This window comes from Lipotes vexillifer, unplaced genomic scaffold, assembly GCF_000442215.2.
Source record: "Lipotes vexillifer unplaced genomic scaffold, Lipotes_vexillifer_v1.1 scaffold889, whole genome shotgun sequence".
NCBI classification, from domain to species: Eukaryota; Metazoa; Chordata; class Mammalia; order Artiodactyla; family Lipotidae; genus Lipotes; species Lipotes vexillifer.
Window position 1 is genome coordinate 131,779 of NW_006788335.1, and position 14,232 is coordinate 146,010.

General features: G+C 41.6%; 1 protein-coding gene across 4 annotated transcripts in view; it reads left to right on the top strand.

Moving 5' to 3' along the window:
* PPARG (peroxisome proliferator activated receptor gamma) overlaps positions 1 to 14,232 on the top strand; it is a 127,690-nt gene that overhangs the window by 103,843 nt on the left and 9,615 nt on the right. For all 4 annotated transcript variants that reach the window (XM_007461549.1, XM_007461548.1, XM_007461550.1 and 1 more), the window contains one exon: positions 6,153 to 6,603. In XM_007461549.1, the coding sequence (XP_007461611.1) occupies positions 6,153 to 6,603 (451 nt within the window). The remainder of the gene's footprint in view (positions 1 to 6,152; positions 6,604 to 14,232) is intronic.

The window sequence follows — 14,232 nt, forward strand, 5'->3', positions numbered from 1 at the left end:
TGAACTCTAAAAACCACAGATATGCTAGAGAGAGGGTGCTTATCTCCTGAAGGCAACCTGAGAACTGAATGGACTTTGGAAGTTCCCAGTGTTTGACTACTCCCCTGGTGCAATGATCACACTGGGTGTGTCACTGTCACGTGATCCCATGTTTGTTGATGAAAATAAACAGAGTGGTTTTCAAGAACCATCTTCAGTGCCATGGTTCGTCATAAAACAATAAATAGAAAAACCCTTGGTGTGTCTGCCAACTTTTCACTCCATATCTGAGACATGGCGAGGCCCTCCTGGCTGCACTCTGTCTGCAAATAAGGAATAAAGCTTGTTATTTGTGCTATATTGGACTTTGGATCCCAAAGCATCCCACTGCTTATCATGGATCTATGTGGAGTCACTGTTTTTATAATTACAGGAGCAAACTGGTGCCATCATAAAAACAGTTCTTCTAAATAGTGTGTGAAATATGAACCTTTCAAATAGTAAAACCAGTATTGAACCGTAAACTTTTGTGAAAACAGCTCTGTACCCATTTAAATTTTCGCATCCTAAAATTTACAAGGGCCCTCGAATCTGGTAACTCAAACTGTTGGAAAGATATCTGTCCTTTTAAATCCTACACCTAACAACTAAACAAAGTGTGGTCTCTTTCCCCCTTTCACTGTGGAAAAACCTGAGTGAGCTGGAATTTGCTCCCCTGGGAAGAAAGATACCAAACAGACCCCCAGAGAAAAGAGCCTTAGGAACCACAGTATAAAGAGCAGGATGGTAGTGCTGATTTGTTTCAATGGTGACTTAAAGAAGTTGGGCTCCTGGAATCATTAATCCATGTGTTCATATTAAAAAAATAAATTTCTTTATTTCCAGTACTGTCGGGAATATAGCTAAAGATATAACACATCTGAACCAATGGTGTTCTTTCAGACAATAAATTTAAAAAATAATTATATAGTTAAGAAGAAAAGCATTTTAATTTTTTTTTTCATTTTTTAATGATTAGACTCAGTTGGCCACTACCCTTGTTTGCCAGCTGAGTAACATTTTGGCCAGCAATAGACTTTTCTTTAAGGGCTGTGGCTATGTGCTGGTTCATTAGAGTGTGAATAATTCTTCGTATTAAGTTTTTATTTGTCTTAAATCTCTAAACCATGTAGGAAAACAAGATTACGTTTGAGTGACTTTCAGACTTAACTTCGATCACATACAGCACTTAATTGGCATCTCTAGGAAATAATAGTTCAAAGGACACTGCCTCCAAGATCCCGGCATATAAGAGTTTAAAAGCTCCACTTCCTCCCAGAATAGTCATTGTATTTAAAAAAGCAAAAGTGGGGAAGTCATGTAGAAAGCAACAGAAAGAGAAAAGAATTAGTCATGAGTGAGGAGATCTGGTTTAGGGTTTGCTATAAATAGCTGTTTGACTTTGGAAAGTCTGGAGTTCAGTTTATTCATACATAGTCAGAGAATGATGATGTAGGTTATTTCTGAAGACCCTTTAGTTCTCTAAACCCCATGGTTCTCAACAAGAGGGAAATAGGAATGACAAGGGAGAAACCAGAAAGAAGTTGAGGAAACCCAACCAATGCATTTTGGATTAACATTCACCCAGTGGAGCTAATCAAGGAGAACCATGTGTGTCTCAGAAGATGAAAGGTCAGTCAGAAGTATAAAAAGAAAGAAGAAAAGAAGATGAAGAAGATAGGCCCTAAGAATTCAATTTTCTTCCTTGAGCTTTTGCTCTAATCTGTCAGGAAAACTAAGACTACCAGGAGAGCCCCATGGGATGGGGCACACCTTTCTCCAGGCCAGTTTTAACTCTGACCTGGTTACCAGGTGATTGAATCCTGCACGAATTTCAATCTCCCAGATTGGAGAAATCACCAGAATAATCCGTGCTTTCTTAGTTGATTTTCTCATTTCTCTACTCTAGCTTGCCATTTTATTATTCAAAAGGAGCTGCAAACTTAGAGCATTCATGTATACTCACTAAAACAACTTGTATATTAAAATGCTGCTGTTGTTGGACTACTAAGAAACAATATTGTTCTATCTGTCCATTCAAAACAGTAAAGTTTTATTACTCTACTTGGTTTTCATTAGTAAGCCAGCTTCCCCCATGATCTTTGTGTTATACATAACAGGTGTGCTATAGATCTAGAACTAATTTTAGTTATCTATAAAAACAGTACCCTTAATCCCATCCCGGTTTTGTTTTGTTGTTGTTGTTGTTTTGCGGTACGCGGGCCTCTCACTGTTGTGGCCTGTCCCGTTGCAGAGCACAGGCTCCGGACGCGCAGGCCCAGCGGCCATGGCTCACGGGCCCAGCCGCTCCGCGGCATGTGGGATCTTCCCAGACCGGGGCACGAACCCGTGTCCCCTGCATCGGCAGGCGGACTCTCAACCACTGCGCCACCAGGGAAGCCCTCCATCCCGGTTTTGATACGTGGAGCCGTTTTTGAAAATCAAAACATATCAAAATAAATTAGACTTGGGCTTCCCTGGTGGCTCAGTGGTTGAGAGTCCGCCTGCCAATGCAGGGGACATGGGTTTGTGCCCCGGTCTGGGAGGATCCCACATGCCGCAGAGAGGCTAGGCCTGGAGTCATGGCCGCTGAGCCTGCGTGTCCAGAGCCTGTGCTCCGCAACGGGAGAGGCCACAGCAGTGAAAGGCCCACGTACCGCAAAAATAAATTAGACTTGCTGTATCTCTCCAAAGAAAACTAACTTCCTCTTACAGAAACCGTTTTGTTTCCCTGGAGAAACAGTGTGTTCAAGTGCAATTTTCTTCATTCCATTCTGACCTTGTTCTGGTGTGTCCAAAATAGGAGAAATACAATCACTTATAACAGCCAAAGGCCGACTCACCATGAAGCTAATGAAGCTTCAGGGCCTCTCCCTTGTGCTGAGCCCCTTCCAAGGCTCAAGAAAGGGCCTGAGTTTTTATTCTTATAATTTGTATTACTGAACGCAACAGTTGTTGTAAATGTCTTCAACAATCGTGTACATTTCAGGCCCCACAAAGCCTGGATCTATCCCTGATAACATCCTAGACATAATGAAGCATTCTTTCCTGTTAAAGAGAGATGCTTATGTAGCCATTTGATATAGTGTCTGAAGATAAATACATTGTCAGCCCCCAACTAAAAGTGTAAAATCATTAAGACCACCTTTGAAGAGGATATGGTTCCTCTTAAAATGGCAGATCATCCAGTGATACGGTGCAAGCTAATAGAGGATGTAAGGCTTCCCTTTGCTTTGTAGAAAATACAGAAACGTGGAAGTGAAGTGCATTTTACGGGGAATGTTTTACCAGAAGTGTGATGTGGAATTCATGATCCAAGATAAACTCCGCTGGCTGAATTCCACCCGTGGTTTTAAGAGGTCAGCCCTCTGCAAACAGGTGGGCCGCTATCTTTTCGCTGTTTCAGGATAAGGAGGTCCCAGTGTGAAATGTGCAGGTGAAATGTTTGCAGTCTAAGAATTGGTGAATTGGTGGCGAAGAAAGGCAGATCTCTGGGCAGATCGTGTCCGGATCACTCTTGCAGTTTGACAGATCCGCATGGGGGTTGAAAGAATCTATGCAGACTTCAGAAATGCAAGGAAAACAGCACAATCAGCTATGACGAGGAAAAACAAAAGAAATCCACCTGGGATTCATTTGCATGTCAATACCCATAATTCTCTGCCAGTTCACGTTTTGAAAAACGCTGGAGGGATCTTTTTTTTAAAAAGAAAAGACTAGAATGGTTTGGCATGATGGTGGGGGCTGCTGATTCCTTTCTGTGTCCTTGAGTGTTTACTGCCAGGAAATCCTGACCAATGCCGATTGCCAAGGGGTTACCAAGTCACATTGTTGTTAAATTGAGAGAGAAAATTAGCAGGATTGTGCCCTATGTGCAACTCTCACAGAATTTCAAAAACAGGAACCTGGGGCTTTATATGAGGGGACAGGGGAAGTCAAGGGGAAGAGTCACAGGATGATTTATCAGGGCATAGTTCCAGATAAATAGCTTACATGGAGGTGGAACAATTTGATGCATCCATTCTGTGCCAGGAAGCTGAGTGGTTGAGCTCATCCAAGAGTTGAAGTGGGCAGATCGAGGTACTGCATTTTCATATGTGAAGAGGGGATGATGTTATATCCGTTGTTTTTGGTACTCGTACAGGTACAGGGGGACTCTTCAGGTACCATCAGATTCTCAGGGCAGTAAAGAAAGCCAGGCTCTTGTTAACGTAAATTGTAATACGCTACAAAACCCCTGGAGGACAGAAACAACCTCTCCCTAGGTTCTGTTAATGTTTTTCTCATGATTAGAATGTGGCATTCTGGAGAAACTTAGCACGTGTTAACTGATGTGACTGTTTATCCACTCCATCCTTTTTTTCCTCTCCCGTTAATAATATCAGTCTGAAGTGGGACGCGGTGGCGTGGGGGGGAGCGAAATTCCCAAAAACATAGTAAGCACTCTTCACTCCTGGTTTCCTTGAAGACTTAGAGCCACCAGGCGAGCTTACTCTTGGGTTACTCACATCTGTCCTACTTTGTGGTTTTGTACTTGCTAAACAATACAATTGAAGTGAATTTGGGGGTTTAAAAAAGTAACAATTTCTGGAATAACTCCAGTGAATGGTGTGGAAATAATAGGCAAGTTTGGAAATCTACTCAACATCGAAAACCCCTTAGTATTACTGTTATTTCCTTCAGTGTAGAATAGACTTATTAGTTCGGTGAAGGGAATTCCCAGGCGGTCCAGTGGTCAGGACTCTGCGCTTTCACTGCCAGGGCCCGGGTTCAATCCCTGGTCAGGGAACTGAGATCCCGCAAGCCATGTGGTGCAGCCAAAAAAAAAAGTTTGGTGACGATCATAGACTCCTATAGAGATTAATAGTCAGATTCTCTGAACCAGTGGGTCTTGAAGCTGGCTACTGCTGGCACTCACTGCATCTGCTTCCTCTTGCCAATGAGGAGAGAATTCTCAGCGTCTCTGCTCAAAAGAAGTTTTATTTTTAGTACATCAAAGACTTCATGTTCAGTGGACATGTAGTATGCATGCACACCCACACAGATACACACACACACACGCATACATCACAGACACTACATCTGAGAAGTGCAACTAGCATATCCTCAAGAGAAGAGTTGGAAACTTCCAATGCAATCCACTCCCCTCAGTTGAGAAATTTGAGGCCTAGGAAAGATAAATGACTTTTCTAAAGTCACGAGGTTAACCGCAGAACCAAAGCTGGAACCCAGATCCCCTCAACTCTTATTAGGGGTAACTCCTTATGGAGCTCAGTAGATCCACTGTATATTTAAAGTGTAGCCGCTTCTCATTCAGAGTAGCCTTGAGAATTTCACACAGACCACAAACCTTTGGTTAATTCTATAGGAGGAAATGAAAGAGAAAGATCCATGACTAACACAACGTGCTTTTGAAAGCAGCCTACTGCAAACCTGAGTAACTGATAAACGTGTTTTATTGATTCTTGACCCTTAAGGACACATACTTTGAAAAATAAGTTTTTTAATTTGACACTTTTGCAGCTTTTACCCACAGGCCTTACACAGCTGCTCTTTCTGAAACAGATTGCTTCCAGAGCACTGAAAAAAATGAAACAGACATTTTCTTGGCTCAGTATTTTTAATCTGCTTTCAGACTGATTTTTTTTTATAGTTAAGTGTAGTTTACATGCACACTGTGTTTCTTTCAAGATCTGAGTAGATTTAATGTATAATTGCAAGATTACTTTATGTCCAAGTGGGTCTGTTCAACCCTGAGTTGCTGAAATAATTTTTTTATTGAAAGAAGTTTAAAAACATACACCATTGAAAGCCAAAATAAACAGTAGATTTTGTATCATTTGAAAAATCAACAACAAATACCCTCCAAACAACAGAAATTGGAGCTATTAGCCAGTCCCAGGTAAGGTGTTGCAGTATAAGTGGAAGGAAAGGGAGGCCAATATTAGTGAAATATGTTTGGTCCCAGAAGACAATTTGGAGGATTAATCAAGACACGAGTATTTTCTCATTATTAATTGTTTTAGACTTTAAAGATTTTAGTTAGCAAAGCAAGTGTACATAGAGAACCTGGGGTGGTGTTGACTGAATTAGAAATCTCCAACTCAGCCATTTTCTCCCTTTTTTCTTTGCAGCCATTTGTTATCTATGACATGAATTCCTTAATGATGGGAGAAGATAAAATCAAGTTCAAGCACATCACCCCCTTGCAGGAGCCAAGCAAAGAAGTGGCCATCCGCATCTTTCAGGGGTGTCAGTTCCGTTCCGTGGAAGCTGTGCAGGAGATCACAGAGTATGCCAAGAGTATTCCTGGGTTTGTAAATCTTGACTTGAATGACCAAGTAACTCTCCTAAAATACGGCGTCCATGAGATCATTTACACGATGCTGGCCTCCTTGATGAATAAAGATGGGGTTCTCATATCCGAGGGCCAAGGTTTCATGACGAGGGAGTTTTTAAAGAGCCTGCGAAAGCCCTTTGGTGACTTTATGGAGCCCAAGTTCGAGTTTGCTGTGAAGTTCAATGCACTGGAATTAGATGACAGCGACTTGGCAATATTTATAGCTGTCATTATTCTCAGTGGAGGTAAGCTGCTCCTTTGGATCTTCCGTGAAATAGGGTGGCGTGGTGGTGGGATGGCTGAAAGAATTTGGACTTTCCTTAGTGTTAGGCTATGTGCCTTTTCTCTCTGCACTTACCACACTTTTCATATGGAAAATGCCAGTGGTATAATGCCATGGGAGTGTAACTACCTATGTGACATACCGAGAAAGAATATTGTTGACTTCCTGTTTGAAGGCTGTGGGTAAGTCAGGTACTTTTCTTTTATTCTTCAAAATATTTTTTCTAGTCAAATCCAAACATGGAAGACAAATGCCCTTGTCTGCTTTTTTTTCTCTTTATTTTCTTTTTCCTTGTCTTTTTCCTTTCCTTTCCAGAAGGCCAATCTATTCTTCATTTAAGTAATGACATATATAACTTTGTAAGACAATGCTCGCTTGACATAGAGAAAGCACCACTGTGTTTGTGATCAAATTATGGTCTGGCCCCAGCATCAGTGAGGTGTTACTTTGAATTGCTTTCCCAGGATCAGGAATCAAGGAACACACATTTACTGAGCCCTGTGTCTCCTCTCCCGTGTAGAGTCCTCTGCTGGTTCCCCTTGAAGTACCTTTGTGAGGTGGTTGGCTGTGATTAAGAATGCAGTCTGAACCAAAGAACACCCAGCAGAGAAATAAACTGAGTTGTTTAGCCAGTCATTGTACTTTTGGCCTTGCAAGGACATGATCTAACTAACCAACTCCGACAGCCAGGTTTTATACTAAATCCTACTTTCATTGGCCTTCCACGTTTCCAGCTTGAGTAGAAGAAAGTTTTAGTGTCATCTCTTTAATATAAAGATTGTTTTCAAGTGACCAGTTTTCATTACTGAAATGGACTTCAGGCGAGCTTTTTGTGTGTACTCTACAGAATATCCTCTGTGCGTGAAAACTGATGTGTAGGGGACAGTGGTCCTATAGATGTAAGCTGTGTGTAACTAGACAGCATGTTACAAAGAGCAGTCCTTTGTTGTCCAATTACTCCAGCGCAGAATGCTTCTGAAATCAGGTGCATGGTGTATTAGTAATGATAATAGTAGCAAACACTTATTAAGTACTTACTGTGTGCAGGAAGTGTTCTAGCCACTTCACACACGTTCATTTAATTCTCACAACCCCAGTAAGGTAAGTACCGTTTTGGAAACAAGGAAACTAAAGCACTGAAAGGTTCAGTCACTTGCCCAGGATTACCCAGGCAGCAAAGATGGAGCCAGGATGATGAACCGAGGCAGTCTGGCTCCAGAGTCTACACTGATACTGCCCTTTACATGACTAGGGTGCATATAGATAACAACACAGCGCAAGTTAACTCTGAAGCCGCACCCCTTTTTTGTGTTATGTTCAGGGTAACAAAAATACAGTATCCAACATGTTTTGATATCTTGACGGAATCTACTTCTTAAACAAATTGACCCTTGATCATCTGGGATCTGTGATTAATTTAGCAAAGAAGAATGCGATTCCAGTTTATTTGAGGTCCACTGGGAGAATTAGATTCAATTTTGGAAAAAAACAGATTAGAAAACAAGTTGGTATTGTTTAACTAGCTAATATTTTAAGGCACATTTTATTTTTATTGAAAGTTGGAAATATAATTATTAACATGTGATATATTTCTAAGATTTTTCCTGATCATACTATACATACCATATTTATATTCCTTTTTTCGCTTAATCATTTTCTCATGCCACTATTACTCTTTATTAATATTTTTATTAATTTTAAAAATAAAAGTAATATATGGTCATTTTATAATTCAAAGAGTACAGAAAGGTGTAAGTGAAAAGTAAAGCTCTCTATCCTCAGAATAAAATAGGATTAACAGAGTCCTATTTCCCCTTACCAAAAAGTTTCTATGTATGTGCTAGCATGTATACTATATATATATATATATATATATATATATATAATATATATGCTACCATTTAAAAAAATTTTTTTAATTGAAGCATAGTTGATTTACAGTGTTGTGTTAATGTCTGCTGTCAAAGTGATCCAATTATACAGATGTACATTCCTTTTTTGTATTCTTTTCCATCATGGTTTATCACAGGATATTGAACATGATTCCCTGTGCTATACAGTAGGAACTTATTGTTTATCCATTCTATATATAATAGCTTACAGCTGCTAATCCCAACCTCCCACTCCACCCCTCCCCCACCCCTGCTCCCTCTTGGCAACCACAAGTGTGTTCTCTATGTCCGTGAGTCTGTTTCTATTTCATAGATAGGTTCATTTGTGTCATATTTTAGATTCCACATACAAGTGATATATGGTATTTGTCTTTCTCTTTTTGACTTAGCTCACTTAGCATGGTAATCTCTAGTTGGATCCATGTTGTTGCAAATGGCATTATTTCTTTTTTATGGCTGAGTAGTATTCTGTTGTGTGTGTGTGTGTGCGCGCGTGTGTATACACACACACGCGCACGCGCACACACACACACACACACACACACCCCTCATCTTCTTTATCCACTCATCTGTTGATGGACATTTAGATTGTTCCCATGTCTTAGCTATTGTGAATAGTGCTGTTATGAACATAAGGGTACATGTATCTTTTTGAATTATAGTTTTGTCCTGATATGCGCCCAGTAGTGGGATTGCTGGATCATATGGCAACTCTATTTTTAATTTTTTGAGGAACCTCCGTAATGTTCTCCATAGTGGCTGCACCAATTTACATTCCCACCAACAGTGTAGGAGGGTTCCCTTTTCTCCACGCCCCCTCCAGCATTTGTTATTTGTGGACTTTTTAATGATGGCCGTTCTGACTGGTGTGAGGTGATACCTCATTGTAGTTTTGATTTGCATTTCTCTAATATATGCTTCCATTTTTAATGACTATAATGTATTTCATTTTGTAAAAGACCATTACATACTAAATTATCTTCCTATGTATGTTTGGGTTGCTTATAATTTGTTATAAGAGCCTATAGAGAAGAATATAAAAAATTATGGAAAATGTGTTCTAAATTCCACTGGAGTAATTCTTCTTATGTGTAAATTTCTGTTAACATTTCAGATTATTTTCTCATTCTAAATTACCAGAAGTAGAATTGCTGGGTAGATGGCTATGAACATTTTTAAGTCTTTTGTTTCATTATTGCCAGATGGTTTTTCCATATAGTTTGTACCAGTTTATATTCCTACCACAGATAATAAGGGAGGCATTTGAAATAAGCCATTCAAAGATACTTAGTTTCTATCTAGGAAAGTTCTAGACAAGAAATAATCATGATAAATCAGGGCTTTTTGAACGTGAGCAATGTTGTTTTATGGGCACATAAGACAACAGTATGATTTCATCTAGAAAAATGCCATATATTGCCCATAACACACAAGCTAGATTATTTGAAAATCAGTGATTCAGTTAGGCCTTTAAAATGTTTCTAAATTGGTCAAAAATAGCTCTGAGAATAACTTATTCAATTTAATAGATACTGCAGACTTTGGCTTTCAATTATGAAAATTAAAAACGGTATCATTTAAATGTCAGTGCTGTATAAACAAGTTTCTTTTAGCATTTCCCAGACTGTCTTCACAGTAGCCAATAACCAGACTTCATTAGATCCTCACAACAGTGAAAGAAATCTGAAGGTAGCTGCCATTCATACGTTCTTAAAATCTTCTATCTGTGGTTATAAGGAGAAGAAAACCCTGTGAATCGTTGGAGACTTCCTTTAAAAAAAAAAACAACAGAATTTACCATTGACTAGTTCCCGTATCACAAAAGGCACATCCTTCCCTGATCAAAGTTTGCTTTTGTAGATGAAGCCAACCTATGGGCACTAGATAAGAATGAATAAACTGGACCCCCTGTTTGTTCAACACCAAGGAATTTGATTCCCTTCTTTACCCAGAGAAGCTGGTTGGGTAGAGGCCAGAGAGAGAACTACTCCAGTCATTCCCAATCCAAAGACTGAGTTCCAAGGGGGATCAGTGTCCCAGTCATCTATAGATGGTGAAACCAACATCCCAGATTGTGGTTTACTGGAGTACAACATATAATTTGTTGTACAACGTGTAATATCTCAATTCCCATCCTGGGTTTTCCAGAAAGGGAAAACATTCGTGCAAGCAAGAAGGTTTGATCCCGTAAACAAATTTCTGATCCTGCTTATTCTTAACAAGAGGGATTATTTTCTCCTCTGTGGTTTATTCTGAAGCCTACAGATAGCTTTAGTGACTTGAGAGAGAAGCACTTTGGGCAGGGATCCCAGTGACCTTCTAAGCTGGCCTTAGAATCACAGAAGAGTTTCATTCTGGTCAAGGCTATGAACCTAGACTGAAGGGAAAATGCAGAGATGGGCATTATGTAAGAGTGGGGTGGTGAGGGATTGGGGCGATTAAGGGCGGGGGATCCCCAGAGGACCCAAAGGGGATTTTTGGATGAGAGTACCTGATTTGACCCAACTAAGTATTTGCTGAGAAAACTGGAGTTGCAGTAGTAAAGATCACTGCCACTCAGCTTCAGTCCTGGAAACTGCTGATGCTGTTAGATTTGGTCCTTAGATTGGCCTGGTGTTCAGCATTTCTACTATGTATTCAGGTCGCAAACCACTTGCTGGGGAAGATGACCTAGTTCTTCTCAAGGTTTTCTCCTCTCTCCCTCTTTCTCCTCCGAGCTTCAGGCAAGAAGAATGAGACTAAAAAGAACAATATTCCAGAACCAAAGAACAGCACTTTGTCCCTTTCATTCTCTCATTAGATCCTGACAGTTCTCCTGTATTTTCATTCTTATTCCATAGAAAGAGAAGAGAGAGTCATAGACTTAGGTGAGCTGAGAACTGGTGAGCAGCAGTGCTAGGAGGGAAACCCAGGTGTCCTCACTGTCACCTCCCAGTGTCTCTTCTGCCACCTGGCTGGCGGATGTGGTCAACTCCCTCACGGTGTCGGTGGCCCCAGCCTGTGGTCCCGACCCTGCTCTCCTGAAGGTCTGGTCCAGAGTCCAGAAGCACAGCTTCCTTGGGACTGATGATAAGGGAAGAACTTCCCTTGCCCCCTCTGGTCTCGCCGGCTGGATGGGTGGCGTCGAGAGTAATCACACTGCCTCCAGCAAGGGCATGCTTGCAGCTGGCGCCACAGCCTCACGCCAGCCACACCAGCAAACTCCTCAAACCCACCAGCAGCCAAGGCCAAGTAGAAAGCTCAGTAAAGCTGACAAGCCCCAGGACACTCCACTGGACACTTTGCCCCCTTGGGCGTTGGCTGTTTGCTGGAGAAAAGCTTAGGAGGGTTCCAGCTGGAACTCGGCAACAGGAAAAACAGGAAAAAGCTCTTTCTGTTAATTCAAAACAGTTTGGAATCCATTACAGTTCTTCCCAAACTTCCAAGATATGGGGAGGAAATTCACTGGATTTTACAATATATTTCTCGAGGCCGATTGTCATCGCCATCCTAATGACAGAGAAGCTGTAAATATTGGTGCAGCAGTCACAGATGGCAAGTCATCCAGCCTCCTCATTTACCCTCTTGGGTCTGGCTGGGTTATACAAACCTCCTATACAGCAGTTCCTCCTGTTTCCAGCCGTCCAAGCCGTGCTTCTCTGTGAAGCGATTTTGGACAGCTGCTCTTGGAGCGATCCTGTGCGTTTCTGCTGTTGAGTGGGCAGGGAGCATAGGGTACAGGGAGGGGGAATTGTTCACACATGTCCATCTACAGATCAAGGAAGAGGTGATGATATTCTGTGACAGCTGGAAAACTCCTAGACCTCTCAGGTCAATACCATGGAGCTCTGTTTCTTACCCTTGGTCCTGACTTATATGTGTATCAATATATACTTTTTAATTTGTTGGAATTAGAATAGAATCAAAGTACAGCACCTGGCCCGGAATAAGTACTAACACATCTTTGTTGAATGAATAGTAATCAAATATTAATAATAATAATAATAGCTGCCATTTATTGAATACTTGATTGTGAACCAGAATAGATGCTAAGCACTTTACCTGCATTCTGAATCTTTGTTTAATTTTTCCTGCAATTCTAGAAAGTCTCTCATTATCCCCATTTTATAGATGGAGTAAACAGAAGTTTAGAGAGATCAAGCAATTTTCCCAAGGTCCCAGAGCTACTAATCGGTGAGGCCAAGGTCTGATCCAATCTGACCTTAAAACGGATGCCCTTAACTGCCACTGCCTTTTGTGTATTGAGATGTGGAAGCATCCCAGTTACTTACCTTGGACTTGGGGGTTCTTTGGCCGTTATCAAAAACTACCCATTTCCATATTGCCTCCAAGTATTTTAATCAAGAATTTCCCATTACAGTCCAGATATTACTTCCTGCTATCCAAAGCCCTTCTCAAGACACCATTTGTACCTGACTGCCTAACAAAATTCCACCCCAGGTTTGAGAACTGTTCTGGGATGGGACAGAGCCCGGTGTTAATGCCTAGACTGGTGCTGGTTCTTCCGCCTGTTCCAGTAGCACAGCCCCCGTGTGCAGAGCTCCCTGCAGAAGCTGACCGTAAGCCTTAAGTACCTAAGTAAATATGTCCGTGCTTAACCAGATACCATCTTATAGCAGGTTCCGATGGAGAGAAGTGGTTGCAGGAGAATTTGTGAGAGAAATTTTAAATTGTTAACAATACCTTCCAGTACCTTAATTTCTTCCTGCCCTTCGGAGACAATCCCAACGTCACTCCTCCCGTTCGTGTACAGGGGACCCCTCTCCCTCCAGCTCAGAGAGCACTAAGGATCCGCAGGACCGAGCGGGAGGGGCTCTGGGCTTGTGGGTGTCCGTCTCCCCTCCCCGTCCCTAGGTGCCCTCCAAAATCTTGAGGATAGTGACAGCTCGTGTGTAATCCTTCCATTTTACTGCAGAACTCTTTCTACCAGTTAGAAGGGACAGCCGAGCTCTCCTCTGGAACAAAAGATAGAGGGCACGTGCCTGAGTGGGCCTGTGCTGTTCTTGAGGAAACTCCAGCTCAGGGGCCCTCTGATTCTCCACAGCCCAGTGGCCCCCATGTCTTCTTTGTCTGTTGGCATCATCCTTACTAGTTAACTGGGGGGAGACAAAACCAAAAATATTTGAAAACTGAGGCATTAATAATACTATGAAGAACAAGAGGCCAACTTTCTTCCATTCTCCTGTGGCAGTTAAATATTCAGCTACTTTATCCATACAGTGTTTTTGGACAAGACTTAGTCTGGGGTCTGAGTGGTAAAAGTTGTTTTTCTGACTGTTCTCGTGATATTGAGAATAAACACAGACATCTGATTTCTCATGTAACTGAGCGTTGAGCAGGGCAGTTGAAGAGAGTTGATTACATGGTTCATATCTCCCATCTGGCCCATGATTGTGTCAGAGAGTACTTGCCTTCATTTATTAGTTGAAAACTATTGAATGGGCACCTGCTCTGTGTCTGCATGGTGTATGGCACTGCTCCCTTTGCCTGCTGTCCTGGTCTCCCCACTATGCTGCCATGACCAGCGGGCAAATCCTGTCAGGTGGCCGGGATGGCTTTGAGTAATGACTCAGTGTGGGTTACCTAGAAATGTCCCATTTGTTCACTCATAACCTCACAGACTTGGTTTAGACAGAGGGAGGTAGATTTGTAAGTTCTCAGCTGGCACCCAAATTCTCAAAACCAGAGAATTGGGGGTG